General features: G+C 48.6%; 1 protein-coding gene across 1 annotated transcript in view; it reads right to left on the bottom strand.

Annotated features, from left to right (window-relative positions):
• Window positions 1–440: 440 nt before the first annotated feature.
• The window catches only part of LOC144162216 (phospholipid-transporting ATPase ABCA3-like), a 45,983-nt gene continuing 32,033 nt past the window's right edge, over window positions 441–14,390 (bottom strand). Inside the window, exons 6-10 of the mRNA XM_077692681.1 lie at window positions 9,053–9,234; window positions 7,544–7,666; window positions 5,815–5,929; window positions 3,498–3,652; window positions 441–896 (exon numbers count right to left, since the gene is read on the bottom strand). Of these exons, the coding sequence (XP_077548807.1) occupies window positions 711–896; window positions 3,498–3,652; window positions 5,815–5,929; window positions 7,544–7,666; window positions 9,053–9,234 (761 nt within the window). The 3' untranslated portion in view covers window positions 441–710. The remainder of the gene's footprint in view (window positions 897–3,497; window positions 3,653–5,814; window positions 5,930–7,543; window positions 7,667–9,052; window positions 9,235–14,390) is intronic.

Raw genomic sequence — 14,390 nt, 5'->3', positions numbered from 1 at the left:
CGCGGTGGCTCAGTGGCTAAGGCGTAGCGCGGCTGAGCACAAGGTCGCGGGTTCGATACCCGGCCGCGGCGGCCGCTTTTCTGATGGAGGCGAAAAGCAAAAACGCCCTTGTGCACGAGATTTCGGCGCACGTTAAAGATCCCCAGGTGGTGAAAAGGAGCCCTCCACTACGGCGCTCCTCATTGCCTGCGCTGCGTCGCCGCGTTAAACCCCACAATCAATCAGTCTCCAATAAATCAGTTGTAAGTTCAGTGCCGTCCGTGTCTGTATTCTCTTGTGTAGCGTCTTAAACACTGGTTCCAACCAAAGACTATGAACCAACTGGCCCAGCTTTCTACCTTAGTCCACTATTCTACGAACCTGGCACCGCCACGGCGGAAGCATTGCGTTCTAAGCACGTGGACAGTCCAGTACAAACCAGAACCATATTTTGTGCAGGTTCAAAGTTCTGCCGAAGATATGCCACTTCCGATGTCGCACCGTTTTTATCAGTGACCACGTTTACGGTGACAAGAAGCAGCGTTAGATGACATATTTCTTGCAAAACACAACTCGACAAAAGGCAAGGCAGCACCGTTGCGTGGAGAGGTCGGAGACCTATTCCGAAATTCAGGCCGTCTGTTAACTGCGCTGTTGTTGCAAGTGCTGCTTTGCCTACGTTGGCCGCTTGCGATTCCGGCGCCACCGCACGCAGCGTCGCTGGGCAGTGTCTATGGCGGCGTGTGATGCACCGTGCCCACCTTGGCCCCTACCAGGAGCGTGATGGCGACGCAGAGCAGGCGCTTGGTGCCATCGGACAGCGTGGAAGGCATGCAGCTCAGGTAGTTGGACATCTCCATGTCGGTGAGCAGCATTTTGATCTCCGGCCGAATCTTGCTGGTGCCCAATCCCTTCAACTGCGCGAGAACAGTTAACAAGGGGGTGTGGCTTGTAGGTGTGCGGATTGGTCGTGCTGCAAAATAGCCTTCAAAGGCATATAGTTTCCCACTAATGTGTACTAGAGGGATATCTGGCGCTGCAATCGCAGGTGGTCGTGGGCGCCACCATTGCTGCTAGCGATTTTCCTCGCCTACTTGGCTTGGCTGGTCACAAGGCTTCTTTTTCGTCTCAAAGCCAGAATTAACAAAAAGTAACTATTTTCTCTCTTTTTAAGCTTCTAAATAATCATTGGCAAATACATTTTATTGCAGCTGCATTTTATAATACCTAACTAGATTGTCTTTTACTATATTGTTAGATTGTCTGTCTAACTAGTCTTTCACAGTAATATTGTTGCTTTTTTTGCAGCCAGAGGCAACTTTCCAGCCTGAGGCAACTTTCCAGCCTGTTCGCGAGCCATGCCAAGGACAAGTGGAACGTGCCTGTCCAGTACATGATGGAACGCTCTCTGAAGCGCGGTTCACCTAGACGGTGGCCCCAGATCTCCCTCTAGTACACATTAGTATGAAACTAGGTTCAAAGCGGCCATGAAGACAAAATACAACTTCGTTTGATTTGAAATAACTAGCTGTAATACCTCACTCAACTCCATTCCAGCCACGAAAAGAGTTTTTTAGCAGAAAAAAAAACTTTCAAATTTCGCGCTACAGGGACGTGTTATGGACAGGAATGACGTCATATGGAGCGATCATATGGAGCGAGAAGGAGCGATTTTAAGTGTGTTAAATGAACGTTAGCACTCAAGTGACGCGATTAAACAGAACAAGAGGCCCTTCTACAATCGTGCAGTCATGTGTCTTAGCGATGGGTTAGTTCGCCGGCAGCCAATTGAACAAACAAGCATCTGTGACGTCATAGAAAAGTTGCCGGAAAGTAGCTAGGGAGTCGCCACTGCTTCACCTGCTTTCTTTAATATCTCCGTTATTTGTTCGAAGATTGCAATGATATTGGTACCATTGTTATTGGGAGAAAGCAGTCTTTTTGATGCACCTTGTCTTTCTTGGCTCCTTTAAAAGACAGAAGGCAAAACATTCGTTGTGGGCACGACACTTGACCCTTTGGGTGACCCTGTAGATACTTATACGTAAAGAGCAGTAGGGCCGATTAACGAGGGCTGGTTCCATTTCCTCTCCCACATATCCCTCCGCCTCTAGGAGGAGGATTCTGGCGAAGGAAGGGACGTGGCCTGTCCTGCTGCTTCGGCCTTGATTGAAGCCATTTCCGTTGGCAGCGCCAACAACGAAATGGGAAGCGGAATGCAGGAAACTTGTGCACTATACAGAACGGAGTGCACATCGACAGTAAAGGATATGCACAAAATCATCCCTACAATACCATCGCATTTAAAAGACTTCCAGACATTTACAGCAGAGTAGTGGTTTGGGCGGTATGTAACGACGTGTCGAAGCGCAGAACAAGACGAGGGACAAAAAGTTAGCAGGGGCTTAGCTCGGCCATGCCAGGATATACGTAGCGTGACCTAAGGTTCAGCTGGTTATTCTTAGGTTTCCATGTTGTCTAGGATTAGCTGATAATCATGCTTACTGCTGCTAAAACGATTTCCAATCCAATACAACCCAGTCCAGTCCAGTCAATGCTCCTCGCGCATGCGCAGCACGGCTCTCCAGGAGCCACGCGAAACGGCTATCAAGCGGCTCCGGTGCAGCGTCAGACTTGGCTACTGCACAACGGAGGCGCACAGCTGGGCACGTGCCGGCGCCACTGCGTCTGCCGCGGCTATGACGGCACTCCTCTGGAATGCGCAGACCGGCGAATGTGCAGACCCAATTCTCTACACAGCCGTACTCCGATTGGATTGGATTTCCAATCCAGTTCAATCCAATCCAATTTATTCCAATCCAATCCAATCCAATCTAATCCAATACAATGCTCCTCGCGCTTGCTCAGCACGGCCCTTCAAGGTCCACGCGAAACTGCTCAACCTCTGCTAGTGTAGCTTCTGCTACAAAACACAGACGAAGACATACCAGACGCTGCATAACAGGCCCACGCACGGACGCACGCACACGCGCCTTAGACGTGGCAACAAAAGCCGCACTAAGTGTTCCAATGCGTCCAGCATTTAAAAAAAAGAAATGAGCCATTCCACTCTGTTGAAGGACCAGCGAAGCTGTATGAGCAATATGCGGTTCCTTCTTGGCAACGACAGACGGAAAGTAAAACTCGAAGTGTAGAATGGCAACTTGCCCTGAGTACTCCCGCCCCGACGAACCGATGGAATCAAGACACAGAAGCGCACGAAACGTCAACAAAAAGAGGGAGGTGCACGCGTAAATCGCGCAGCAGGAACTCTTCACCGAGAAACCTTTATCTGCCTGAAAGTGTATACTCATCTTCTATTCAATATGCACATCCAAGTGCCGAAACGTAAAAGCTTTTGCATAGAAACAAACGAATTTGCAGCAGATTAGAAACATGCGTTTTGGCAAACGCAAAAAAAAAAAAAATGCGTTGAATCCTAACCAGTAACAGCTTCGCTCTAAAGTGATAGACAGTGTGCTCGGCGTCGCGTGGTACAAAATACTTGGAGAACGTACCATGGCGAAGAAGAGAAGGTGCTCCTCGACGGTGAGCTCTTCGAAGAGCACGTTGTCCGCGGGGCAGTACGATATGCGCTCACGGGCCTCATCGGTGTGCATCACAACGTCGTAGTTGTCCACGATTATCTTGCCGCTCGTAGGGTGCACCAGACCTGCATTTGCCGCCGACCGAGCAATGGTTAAACGTGTATAGGCCAGCGATTAGTCTATACCTAGCCCAACAACAGATATTTCTCTAAAGGGACCCTGCAACTCTTTCTTAAACTTTTTCTAAACCCTAAATTCTTTCAGAACGTAGTCAACAAACACATCCAGTACTTAGAATAAGCGGTCAAAAAGCACTCCCGCCAAAAATTACTGTTCTGTGCCCATCAGATAACTTAGAAACTTGCACGAGAAAACTCTCTCTTTCCCGGTCTTGGTGTTCTCAGAGCGCTCGAATTATGTCGTTACAGCGGTGTAGCGGTGCATTGGCCGCCTTTCCTTCGGTTGCAGCAATGATCGCATTCGATAGCCACTTTAAAAGGAGTGCCACAAAAGCAAAGCGGAAACGGTAGGCATATCTTCTGCGACGAGCAAATCACACAGTGGCGCTCCGTGCTGGCGATAACTATAGCTTTCGCAGTGCATGCTTCCAGACGCGAAGGAAACAGTGAAAGCGCTTATATTGCAGAGTCCCTTTAAGAGGACATTGTACAAGCCCTCCATATGAGCCTTAACCAGCAACGTTTTCCGGCGTTTTAAATCTTTACTACCCAGGCCAACAACACGTATTCCTTTGAGAGGACATTCAACCACCACTGCGCGCACAAGTTCTTTCGCGTCAATTTGGCCACCTCCGACTGGTGCGGCCTGCATGGTCCCGAGTAACCGATGAAACGGCTCGGTGCAGCCTTCCTCCTTTACATAGAGGATAACGTTGTACACGGTCCTGCTTACACGTCATAGTAGAGTCAGCCCAAGCCAGATAAATGTTGCAGCAGAAAATAGAAAAAATGGGCTCTTCACACTAATTTTCTACAAGCATTGCAACTAATTTCATCTTCACCATCACAATTCCGCCACTGTAGAAAGAGCCAGTTATCTTCGAAGGGAAAATGTGCATTTTAAAGCGAAGCTTTCTACCTATAGCATGCCAACGGTTCTTTCCTGGCTTGCGGGACTACTCCCAACGCGGCTGGGGAGGCGGAGGGCGCTTTTCAATCACGGAGCACAGTGTAGATGGCGCGGCGATAGGGCGCTATCACCCAGCGTTCCCCGTGCTCACCCCGCGGGCGCGTCGGCGGGACCATTCCGTCGGCTTTGTAGTCTGCTTTAGTGATGGTGTAGGGCCTAATTTGGCGCAGCTTCGCGTCCATGGCGCGCTTACTTCGCACGGCTTGATTAACTTGTTCGGCAGCACTTCCTGGGTAACCCGGACCCGACGGAATTAAGTGCGGGTACGGCAAAGATACGTTAAGGATTGGCTTGCAAGGCGGAAAAACCAAATGTAGAGACCACATACAGACATCTGGCCGCTAGAGAAGCACCACCTTTTGCGCACTGCTTGTCACTAATGGGATTGCGTTTTCTAAATTGCTGAATACAAATTCGGTTGTGTTTTAACCAGTATTACAAAAAGACGAATGGAGCAACTGGTTCTGATAAGCACCGATTGTAAAAGTTCTGTCACCTTTCTCGCAATTCTCAAACTTGCGAAACTATTCAGTTTAAATCTGTATAAATGGGAATCACTAAGCTCACATGCCGGATTGTTTCGGTATCTGCGCTTGTGTCGCGCGGTGGCGTAGCCCCGAGCTAGCACATCAGGATGGCTGGGTTCCGCTGTCTCACCCTTCGAATGACGCTCCTCGCCGTTTTCTTCCGACGCACGGCCGGGCTACAGCGGCGGCATCCGCCGCGCGAGCCCGGCCGTGGCCGACGCTGCTGCGTTCGGGACGGCGCGCCCGCGAATCCCAGGTAACGGCTGGCAAGATCTCTGGTTTCACTCTTTATACGGCCACTTCTGTGAATTCAAGTGACGTCGCACGTGGAATTGTTGGGTGGGTCGTCCACAGCTTTGCTTTCCAACCACCTTCACAGGGTGGATTGGAGCCGATTTTTGTTCTTTTCTTGGGAACTATGGTTTATATTTACGATCTGAAATATCGATAAATGCGTCAATTAAGGCTAATTATCACCATAGCTGCATTGTAATTTCGTATCGCAGCTCATGACGGACTCGAGATTTTTCTATTGCCGTATATCACTGCATATAAGTAGCATAGGGGGTCGTATAGTAATGCTAGCGCCAACTTCGCCCAAGCGGCCTCACCTGTCACCATCTTGATCATCGTCGATTTTCCGGAGCCGCTCGGTCCCATTAAAACCGTGATTTGATGGCGGAAAATCTTGAGGTTTATGTGTTGCAGGAGGAAGTTCCGATACAACTGCATAGACAGGGGCGTTGGCTAAGGCACGGAACGATTACTTGCAAAAAAACTTTACCATCTCCCCTTAACAAAAGTTTAGAGGAGCTCGAAAGCTTTCTCACATCAAAGGTGCGTCCAACCTTCGCTGAAAGTGCGTCCAATCGATCGTTAAACCTTCAAACACCCAAATCTCAAAGGAAGAAATGTGACGATGTTTTGCGCACTATCATCTACAAACGATCTAAATGCATTCCGATACACTTGTTTTATGAGATAAGGGCATACTATTGTACTAATAGACGTGTGCAGAGTTATCGATTAGAAGGGGAAAAGTCTTACCGCTGCGCCCCCCCTCTCCCCCTTACAGCAACTCCCGACCTCTTCCTACTGAAGGCCTAGCGGTCCGAACGCAGTGCAAAGAGGGATGGTTATAAAATTTCACAGGAGAGCCGTATCACACCTCCGCTGGTTCCCTGCACGCCGACTCCGTCACCGCTACGTCCTTCCCTGTAGTTACTTCGACATAAACGCGACAAGAGGAACCGCTACATCGCTGCCATCCCACAAGGGTACTTAACCGGCATTCCTCCCCTGCCACGAGCCGGTGAGATATTTCTCAACAAGCTCCTAGCAAATGCCGCCTACACCCCGCACATAATCTGAAAATGGCTCTCACCCAATCTGCCTCTCAAATGTACATTCTGCAATACCCTCACATATTCAGACCTCAACCATCTCCTTCGGGATTCCTCCTCCTACTCGCAACATCGCTCAGACATCATCACGTCTTTCCACGCGCCCACAAGCACCCCAGAAGACTATCATACTATGGAGAAACCTCTAATGCACAAAATAGGGCTGTTTGCTATCAAAAGTGGCCTAGCACGGGCAGTGTAGCTGGGGTCGACTCTGGTCCCTGCAAGCTGCCACGTCCCTGTAAAAGACGCTGCATTCCACTCCCCTACTCCGCCCTTCCTCTTCCCTAAACCGGCCTTTGGCCCTCCTTACCAATAAAGGTGCTACTACTACTACTATTTCAATGCGATGGAATTGCAACACATGGAAAATATTTCTGAGCAGAAATTTTTGCTTTCATGTGTTACATCGGCAAGGCATGGGGGAAATTTGGGGTCCCCCTTCAGATGATTAGGGGGGGGGGGGGCTGCCGCCCCCCCCCTACCTCTCCTGTGCGCACGCCTATGATTGTACTTCTCCTTAATGCTTGATGCGCACATTGTCTCATCTAGAAGCGTTCCATTTTCGCGGCTTTTAAGCAACCGTTTTGACACAACGGAAACCCGGTTTGCGCATGCGCCGTGTGTCCAGAGATGGGAAATGCATTACTTTTCTGACAGGACACCATCAATCCCATCATGACAGCTTTCGCTTCAAAAGCTGCACTCGATCGTAGCAAAAAAGCTATTTCTAGGATGTCACGGTAGTATGTAACCTAGTATGTCGCGCTATTTGTCACGGCTCTGGCAGACATCGAGTTGATGGCGTCATTACGTAACTATAATACGGTCCGAACACCAGTTATTTGTTTCAAATATCAAAATTTTCGCAGCTTTTTTCGATTCGTGCTTTCGGCACTCGGAAATAACTGCGTGGTCCAGGGTCACTTGTGTCTACCTTTTTGAGGCTTGTAACTTCAATGGCTGGATTGAGATCTTCGGGCTCCGCCTCGAACAGACTTGGGTCTGCATCCGACCGGGTCTTCGCAGTCTTCGCAGGTTCGGGAATCCAGTAGCTTTTCTACGGCACCAGAAACGAACAAGCGTGCTCAATCTATACGACTTCAGTCATTAACGAGTGTAGACGGAATCTGTGATCAAGTCTGCACAAAATCTGGATCTTTCAAGGGCTCATTTCAAACAAAACTAAGCTTTCTTCTATACATAGCCTGCAGCGCGTGCCTAATCTACGCCCATAAAAATATACAAAAAGGTATTATTCTGGACACTTTATTTGGCACACAACGTTCGTTTGCACCATGAAAAGCCGTCACTTGAAGGGACCATGGTGACATCACGCGACTTTTTTGTTTTTGTTCGGAAGAGTGAGCACTCTATACCTCATACGTCTCTACGGTTTTTTTCGGCGTGAAATGACGTATTCATTACAGATATAATATTTAAGGCTTAATGGTGGTTAGTACGCACTTGCAACGCAAACAGGGCTGCGTGCGTGATCGCTGGAACATTCACGATGGCACGGGCAGTGAGAAAAGCAGAGCTTTCATACTCCTATGATGCTGATTTGTCGCGGAGCTATAGTATAGTAATACGCCAAATGAAGTATGGTAATCAGTAGTTTATAAAAAAGAACACAAAGGTAATCAACTGTTTGCAGAATACTTCGAACCGGTAACGTAAAATATCAGCTGTTAAACACAGGCGCTGTTTGTAAAACCCTGTTATATATGCGCCGTCGGGGCATTGTAACCCTTAAAGAGGCCATGAACACAAAATTCAGCCTGGTTTAATTTGAAAGAAAAGGGATTCATTACCTCACTGAGCTCAATTGCGGCAACGAAATCCCTTCTTTAACCGAAAAAAACCCCAGAAGTACTGGAAAACTTTAAAATTTCGAGTTGCAGCGACGTGTTATGGGCCGCGGTGACGTCATATGGGCCAGCAGTACAGACAATTTTCAGTGTGTTAACTGACCATTAGCAGTCAAGTGATGCGATCAAACAGGAACTAAGGCCCCACTACAATCACCCAGTCATGTGACTTAGCGATAGGATAGGTTAGTTCGCCGGCAGCCAATCACACAAACAAGATTCTGTGACGTCGTAGAAGAGAGGCCGGAGAGTGACTCTGGAGTTGCCACTGCTTCACACGTTTTCTTTAATATCTCTATTGTTTTTTCGAAGTTCGCGATAAAATTGGTATCATTCTTATCAGAACAAAGCAGTAATTCTAAGCAACCAAACTTGTATTTTATCTTCATGGCTCCTTTAAGCGTTAAGCATCGCAGAATCACCCTTTATTTAGTGTAAATTGCGTACTTCTTAGCACTTCACAGTGCCGCATGTTCTCACAAGACCTTACTTAAGCGCTAAAAGCTGTTCCCTTTTTTGTTTAGACGGAGAGAACTTTTTTGTCGAGCTTGAGTCTTGGACCTTGACCAGCGTACCAGAAAAGGGAACCAGGGCGGTTTGTGGATGCCAGGGCCCCAGGGGATGATGTTGTCCGCGTACCAGATGAGGAACACCATGAGAAAGCAGGTGCAGACGTTCACCATCATCAGGTCCGACAGACTCACGTTGTCCAACGTCACCGAAGAGTCGTACATGTTGCCCCAATTCACGCCACCGACTGCGTAGGCGCCCAGGAAAAGATTGGATCGAACCAGTAACAGGTCACCAGCCGCGGTGGCTCAGTGTCTAAGGCGTTGTGCTGCTGAGTACAAGAAAGCGGGTTCGTTCCCGGCCGTGGTGACGGCTTTTCTGATGGAGGCGAAACGCGAAGATGCCATTGTGACAAGATTGATCCCCAGGTGGTGAAAATTAATCCGGAGCCCTCCACTTCTCGCCTCATGGCCCAGGTGTAATTTCGATGCGTTAAGCGCCCAAAAATTGAATTTTTTAAGAAGTTGCACTTCCGCGTACGGAGAACTCCATCAAAAGCATAGCTATGCTGTGGTGAAGGTAGCAGAATGAAGTTTCTAGCGAAAGATTTAGTACTTCAGTAAATCTCGCGCAGGGCCTTTTCGGGTTAAAACTGTCTTGGTATTAGGCTGTAGCCAAAATATAGACACTTTTATAGACGATAGTCTCTCTTAACCTACTTAAGCCCGAAAAATTTGGTTTGTCTGTATGTTAGTATGTGTCCCTCGGATCACCCATCCGGCCAAAAAATAAAAATTCTCAAATGAGAATTTTACAATGGCAAAGGCTTTTCAAACCAACTAATCCGGAAACATACCTAGTACTTTTCAACATTGTTGAGCAAAAGTAAATTAGGCATATTTGAAGCGAAACATCAATACAAAACTAGAATTTAAACGTTTGGTGCATATTTGCAATAGCTATGAACACGCGTTGAAAACAATATTTTGACCCCAAAATACGAAGAGGGCAAGCGAGGAGCCTGGACCACGCGGTGGCGTTTTAAGTTTAGTAGTAATGAAAAATTACAATAGATGGCGCGCGAGCACTGGAACGCGCGAAAATTGAATTGACTATAGCGAATCTCCTCCATGCTATACGTGGGGAAGGGCGACACGGGAGGGAAAGAGCGTGAGAGAAGGGCGGGGGAGGGGAGGGAGGCATTTACGTGTCAGAGGGCGTCAGAAGACTGTCGTCTTTCGACAACATTTGCATCCAAGTGTGCACATACGCGCTTTTTTTTTCTCTCTTTTAACTTTACTGATGGAACTGCCAAGCATAAGAAAGGACACTTACAAAGTTTAACATTAGTGGGGAACTTAATGCCAAAATACTCACGCATTTGTGCACAAACGGTTGACTTGAAGTTTCAGTTAAGCGAGCAATGGCTCTCAAATGGGTTCTCACGAACCTCACATGTTTCTAACTTACTCTGACTCGCGCGTTACAAATGGGAAATGGTGGGTCGAAATTCCACGCGCGGAGTTCTCCACCCAGCATTTCAAACTCCACAAATGGACCTTAACGCAGTGGCGTAGCCAGGAATTTTTTTCGGGTGAAAGGGGAGGGGGATTGGAGGGTGCTGTACCACAAGAGGGGGAGGTAGGAAGGCAAGGCCTCTTTCGCCTTGTTTCCGCAGTGGGGCTGTTGTTGCTGGCCGTAATGGGTGGCGCGTAACGTGTGAAAAATACCAAGGAAATGCCTAGTTATCATGAGCGCGTGCCTTGTGGCGACCACCGATAGTACGCGGCTGGCGCAATGGCTCTAGCAAAAAAAAAAAAAAAAAGCAGGCGAAAACTCCGAGGAGCGGCTCGCGTTGCCCAGCAACCAAGAACGCCACAGCTGGCGCAACACCTACTCCACGGAACCTCGACGCGACTCCAGGAAAGCCGCGCATGCGTCGTGCACATACGCGCCGCCGCTGCGCCCCAGCTGTCTTCAAGCGCTACTGCGCATGTAGTGCTTGGCATGAGGGACACGACGATATCGATGTATATGACGATGACTACTACTAACACAGCGCAAAGTGACGACATATGCTTCTAACTCACTCACATGTTTTTTCAGCTTTTTCAAATGCGTGGTAACGTCTCCTTCAGTGCTCACGTAGAAAGAAATCCTGCAGCTTCGATATATGGTTCCAGCGTTGCGCGACGTAGTGCAAGCTTAGCCAGCTTTTTGAAACGGAGATTGAAACAACCGACTTGAACGTGTGATGTGTGTATACTAAACGCTAACAGTAGAACCCATCTTATGGAGCTTAGAGGACGATGATTACGCAGGTGAATAGGTAGGCCGCGGGTGATTCTTTCGGCCGAAGACAGGCGGTTATGCGCGCATGCCCTCGTGAGCGTAATCGTGCGTGAGCCCGCTCGTGAGCGGCGAGCGTACCCCGAAATTCGTCAAGCGAAAATGGAGGCCAACAGGCAACGAAGGCCTCAGTTGTCGTTCGTTGCGCATTGCGTGTTTACCATCAAGAATCGTGTGGTTCATTTTTAACACGACAGGGTTTTATTCCCGGATACACGAAGATTTCGCTGAAATCATATCGGTCATGGAAGTGACGCCAGTACAACGAAGCAAGCGGCCTGTAAAGGATGCACCCCTGCACATAGGGTCTTCTTGCGGGGAAGCAACCTTTAGTACTAAATAGTACTCTAAAGTACTCTAAGCTGTACTCTGCTTAAAATCAGACGTTCTATCAGGCCTTGAAGTCAACCAGAGAACGCTAGGACGTTTGGCCTAAGGCGCGCATGGAAAAACAACTAACGAAGCAGTTCAGGGAGATATGGGCTGGGCGTCGTTTGAAGTTAGAGAAGCTCAGAGTAAAATATTCCTTTGAGATGAAGTTGAGGGCAATGGATCAACGACGGTGGGCAGCTAAGGTTTTTAGGTACCTATACTTGAAAAGCGTGGACACGCAGTGGTTAAGAAAGACTAGAAGGCTATCGATGAAATACGGAAAGAACAGTGGGGAATCCAAAACAGCCAAGGTAACCAAAAAAAATTGCCCCCACCTCCCGGAAGGGAATCATGAGGAAGTGCGAATGCATTTCTTGCGCCGAGAGTACACGGCGTAGTAATTCTGCCATCGCCTTGAGAGGCGCAGTACCGGCGAGGGGGAGCTGTCAGGCGAGGGGAGAGGCGCGCGCCGAGGGTGAGTGCAAACCTAACGGGGGGAGAGGCGCGCCAGCTGCAGAGCATGTGACGTCACGGCGCGAGGAGAGGGGGAGCAGACGCAAAGGCGCCAGCGCGCGGTCACGTGGGAGTGTGACGTCACGGCGCGAGGAGCGGTGCGGGAGCCGGCGCGGGCGCGCGCAGCCACGGCGCGGGAGGCGGAGCGCGCGCGGGTCACGCGGGGTGTGACGTCGCTGCGCCGTTGCTACAGACGCTCCTCTCCGCTCCTCGCGCCGTTGCTAGGGGAGAGGAGGAGGAGCAAGGCGGACGGCGGATTCAGGGTCGCTTATAAAGTGCATCGCACTTAAAAGAGGCAAGGCAGATTGAAACGAATAAATGGAGGGAAAAAATGGAAGCTAAAACGTCGTTAGAGATGTACAGGGCTGAGAAGATCAACATCAGAAAGGAAAATTTCTACGATAATTCCCAGGGCAGTGCTTTGCTTTTTGAGGCTAGAGCAGGTTGCCTGCGAACTAAGAGTTTTGTAGGGAAGTATTCACAAAATTATGGGGTATGCGTGGTCTGCGGAAAAGAAACAGAAACTATGCGGCACATCGTGTTAGAATGTGAGGGTATTCATCCAAATCTACATGAAGGGAATATTGGGCTTTCAGAAGCCCTAGGATTTAAGGGTATCACAGAGGAAGTTAACTTCAAGGCTGTCGAGGGGACGAAAAGAAGATTAGAATGCTGGTGGACAAAAAGCAGAGAGGGGAATATTGCCTAGGACAGTTACCACCTGTAACAGAAAAAAAAAGCATAATAAGCTTTTTGTGCCTGCCCTAAGCAGCGCTAGTATTGAACCAAAAGTGTAAAACATAGGTATATTAGTCCTTTTTGGTAAGATGACATGTCATCACCCCGATACAAAAGGGAAACCAATAGAAATCATCATCATCATCATCAGTACGTTATACTTAGGATTGTCCCTTTTCAGGTTTTATTTTTTAACACGAACGCGTTGTATGCCGCGATACCTCAGTATTTCACTGACGTCATATCCGTCACGGAAATGACGCCAGTACACCTTTGCCGACCCGCCAGCAGGACGTCGCTCGCCAAGCACACCCACAAGACAGACGCCGACCCGCAAATCATGCTCAGCTGCAGATTTCGCTGCACCTTTCATTTTCGTGTTTTACTGATTCCTATGACAGAGGAATCAACCACAGGTTATTTTTGAGCGAAAAAAAACGTGGCGCTGAACAGACGTTGACGAAAACAAGATACGACAGACGCAGGCGTTAAAGACAGTCTTTGGCGCCTGTGTCTGTCGTATGTTGCTTTCGTCCACGTCTGTTTATCGCCACGTTTTCTTTTAATTCAACGATGAGCCTTCAACGATGACTCAACTCGCTCAGCAACAACTTCTATATATTTTCCGTTAGGAAAGGTACGAATAATTTTTCTATACACCTGCGAAGTTCTGTTCAGCACGATTTGAATGTTATCGCACGAGCATCGACCGGCCGAGCGTGTCAGGGGCCTAGCGGTTCTTTTTGGAACCATGAAAATCAAGATTTCGCACTTTTCTCTCCCTTGTGGGCTGTTCCATGCTACAACAATGGCCCCCACGACTGACTTGCCATCCTCTGTTTATACTTTACATTCGTTGTGATCAAGCACAGACTTTGCTGCTTTTTATATACACCGACGATAACGAAATTGGCAGGAATGATCTGCGAAAGTTTGAATAAGTTGTGCTTCCGCGATAACTTTCAAATTGCACTCGACTGTACTTGGGGCACATTCGTATAATACGGCAGTGAAGCAAGCGAACGTGCGTCTTCGTCCTTAGGTATCTTATTTTACTGTGGTCTGTTGCGGATCTGGTAGCGTGACCAGTGATGGCGTCCGTTGGTCCGGAGTTGGGGCAGAGTAGGACGAAGAACTCTGACCCTAAGACGAAGAGTAGGACCCTAAGTAACTCGGGGACGAATTGCAAAGCATGCTTTCCACACTGGACAAACACAGTAGAACCGTGGGCCTGAAAATAATATGCAGAAAACCGAAGTAATGATCAATAAAGTCGGGACAGCACAGTGGTTTGAGATAGGTGGCGAGGCAGTGGAAGTGGTAAGCGAATATATCTACTTAGGCCAAGTTGTGACCCCGGATCCCACCCATGAGGCAGAGATAATTAGAAGGATAAGAATGGGGTGGAGTGCATACGGCATACATTCTAAG

This window comes from Haemaphysalis longicornis, unplaced genomic scaffold (assembly GCF_048455015.1).
Source record: "Haemaphysalis longicornis isolate Haplotype H1 unplaced genomic scaffold, Haemaphysalis longicornis Haplotype H1 scaffold_12, whole genome shotgun sequence".
Lineage (NCBI taxonomy): Eukaryota > Metazoa > Arthropoda > Arachnida > Ixodida > Ixodidae > Haemaphysalis > Haemaphysalis longicornis.
This window is presented reverse-complemented; position numbering and strand designations above follow the sequence as displayed.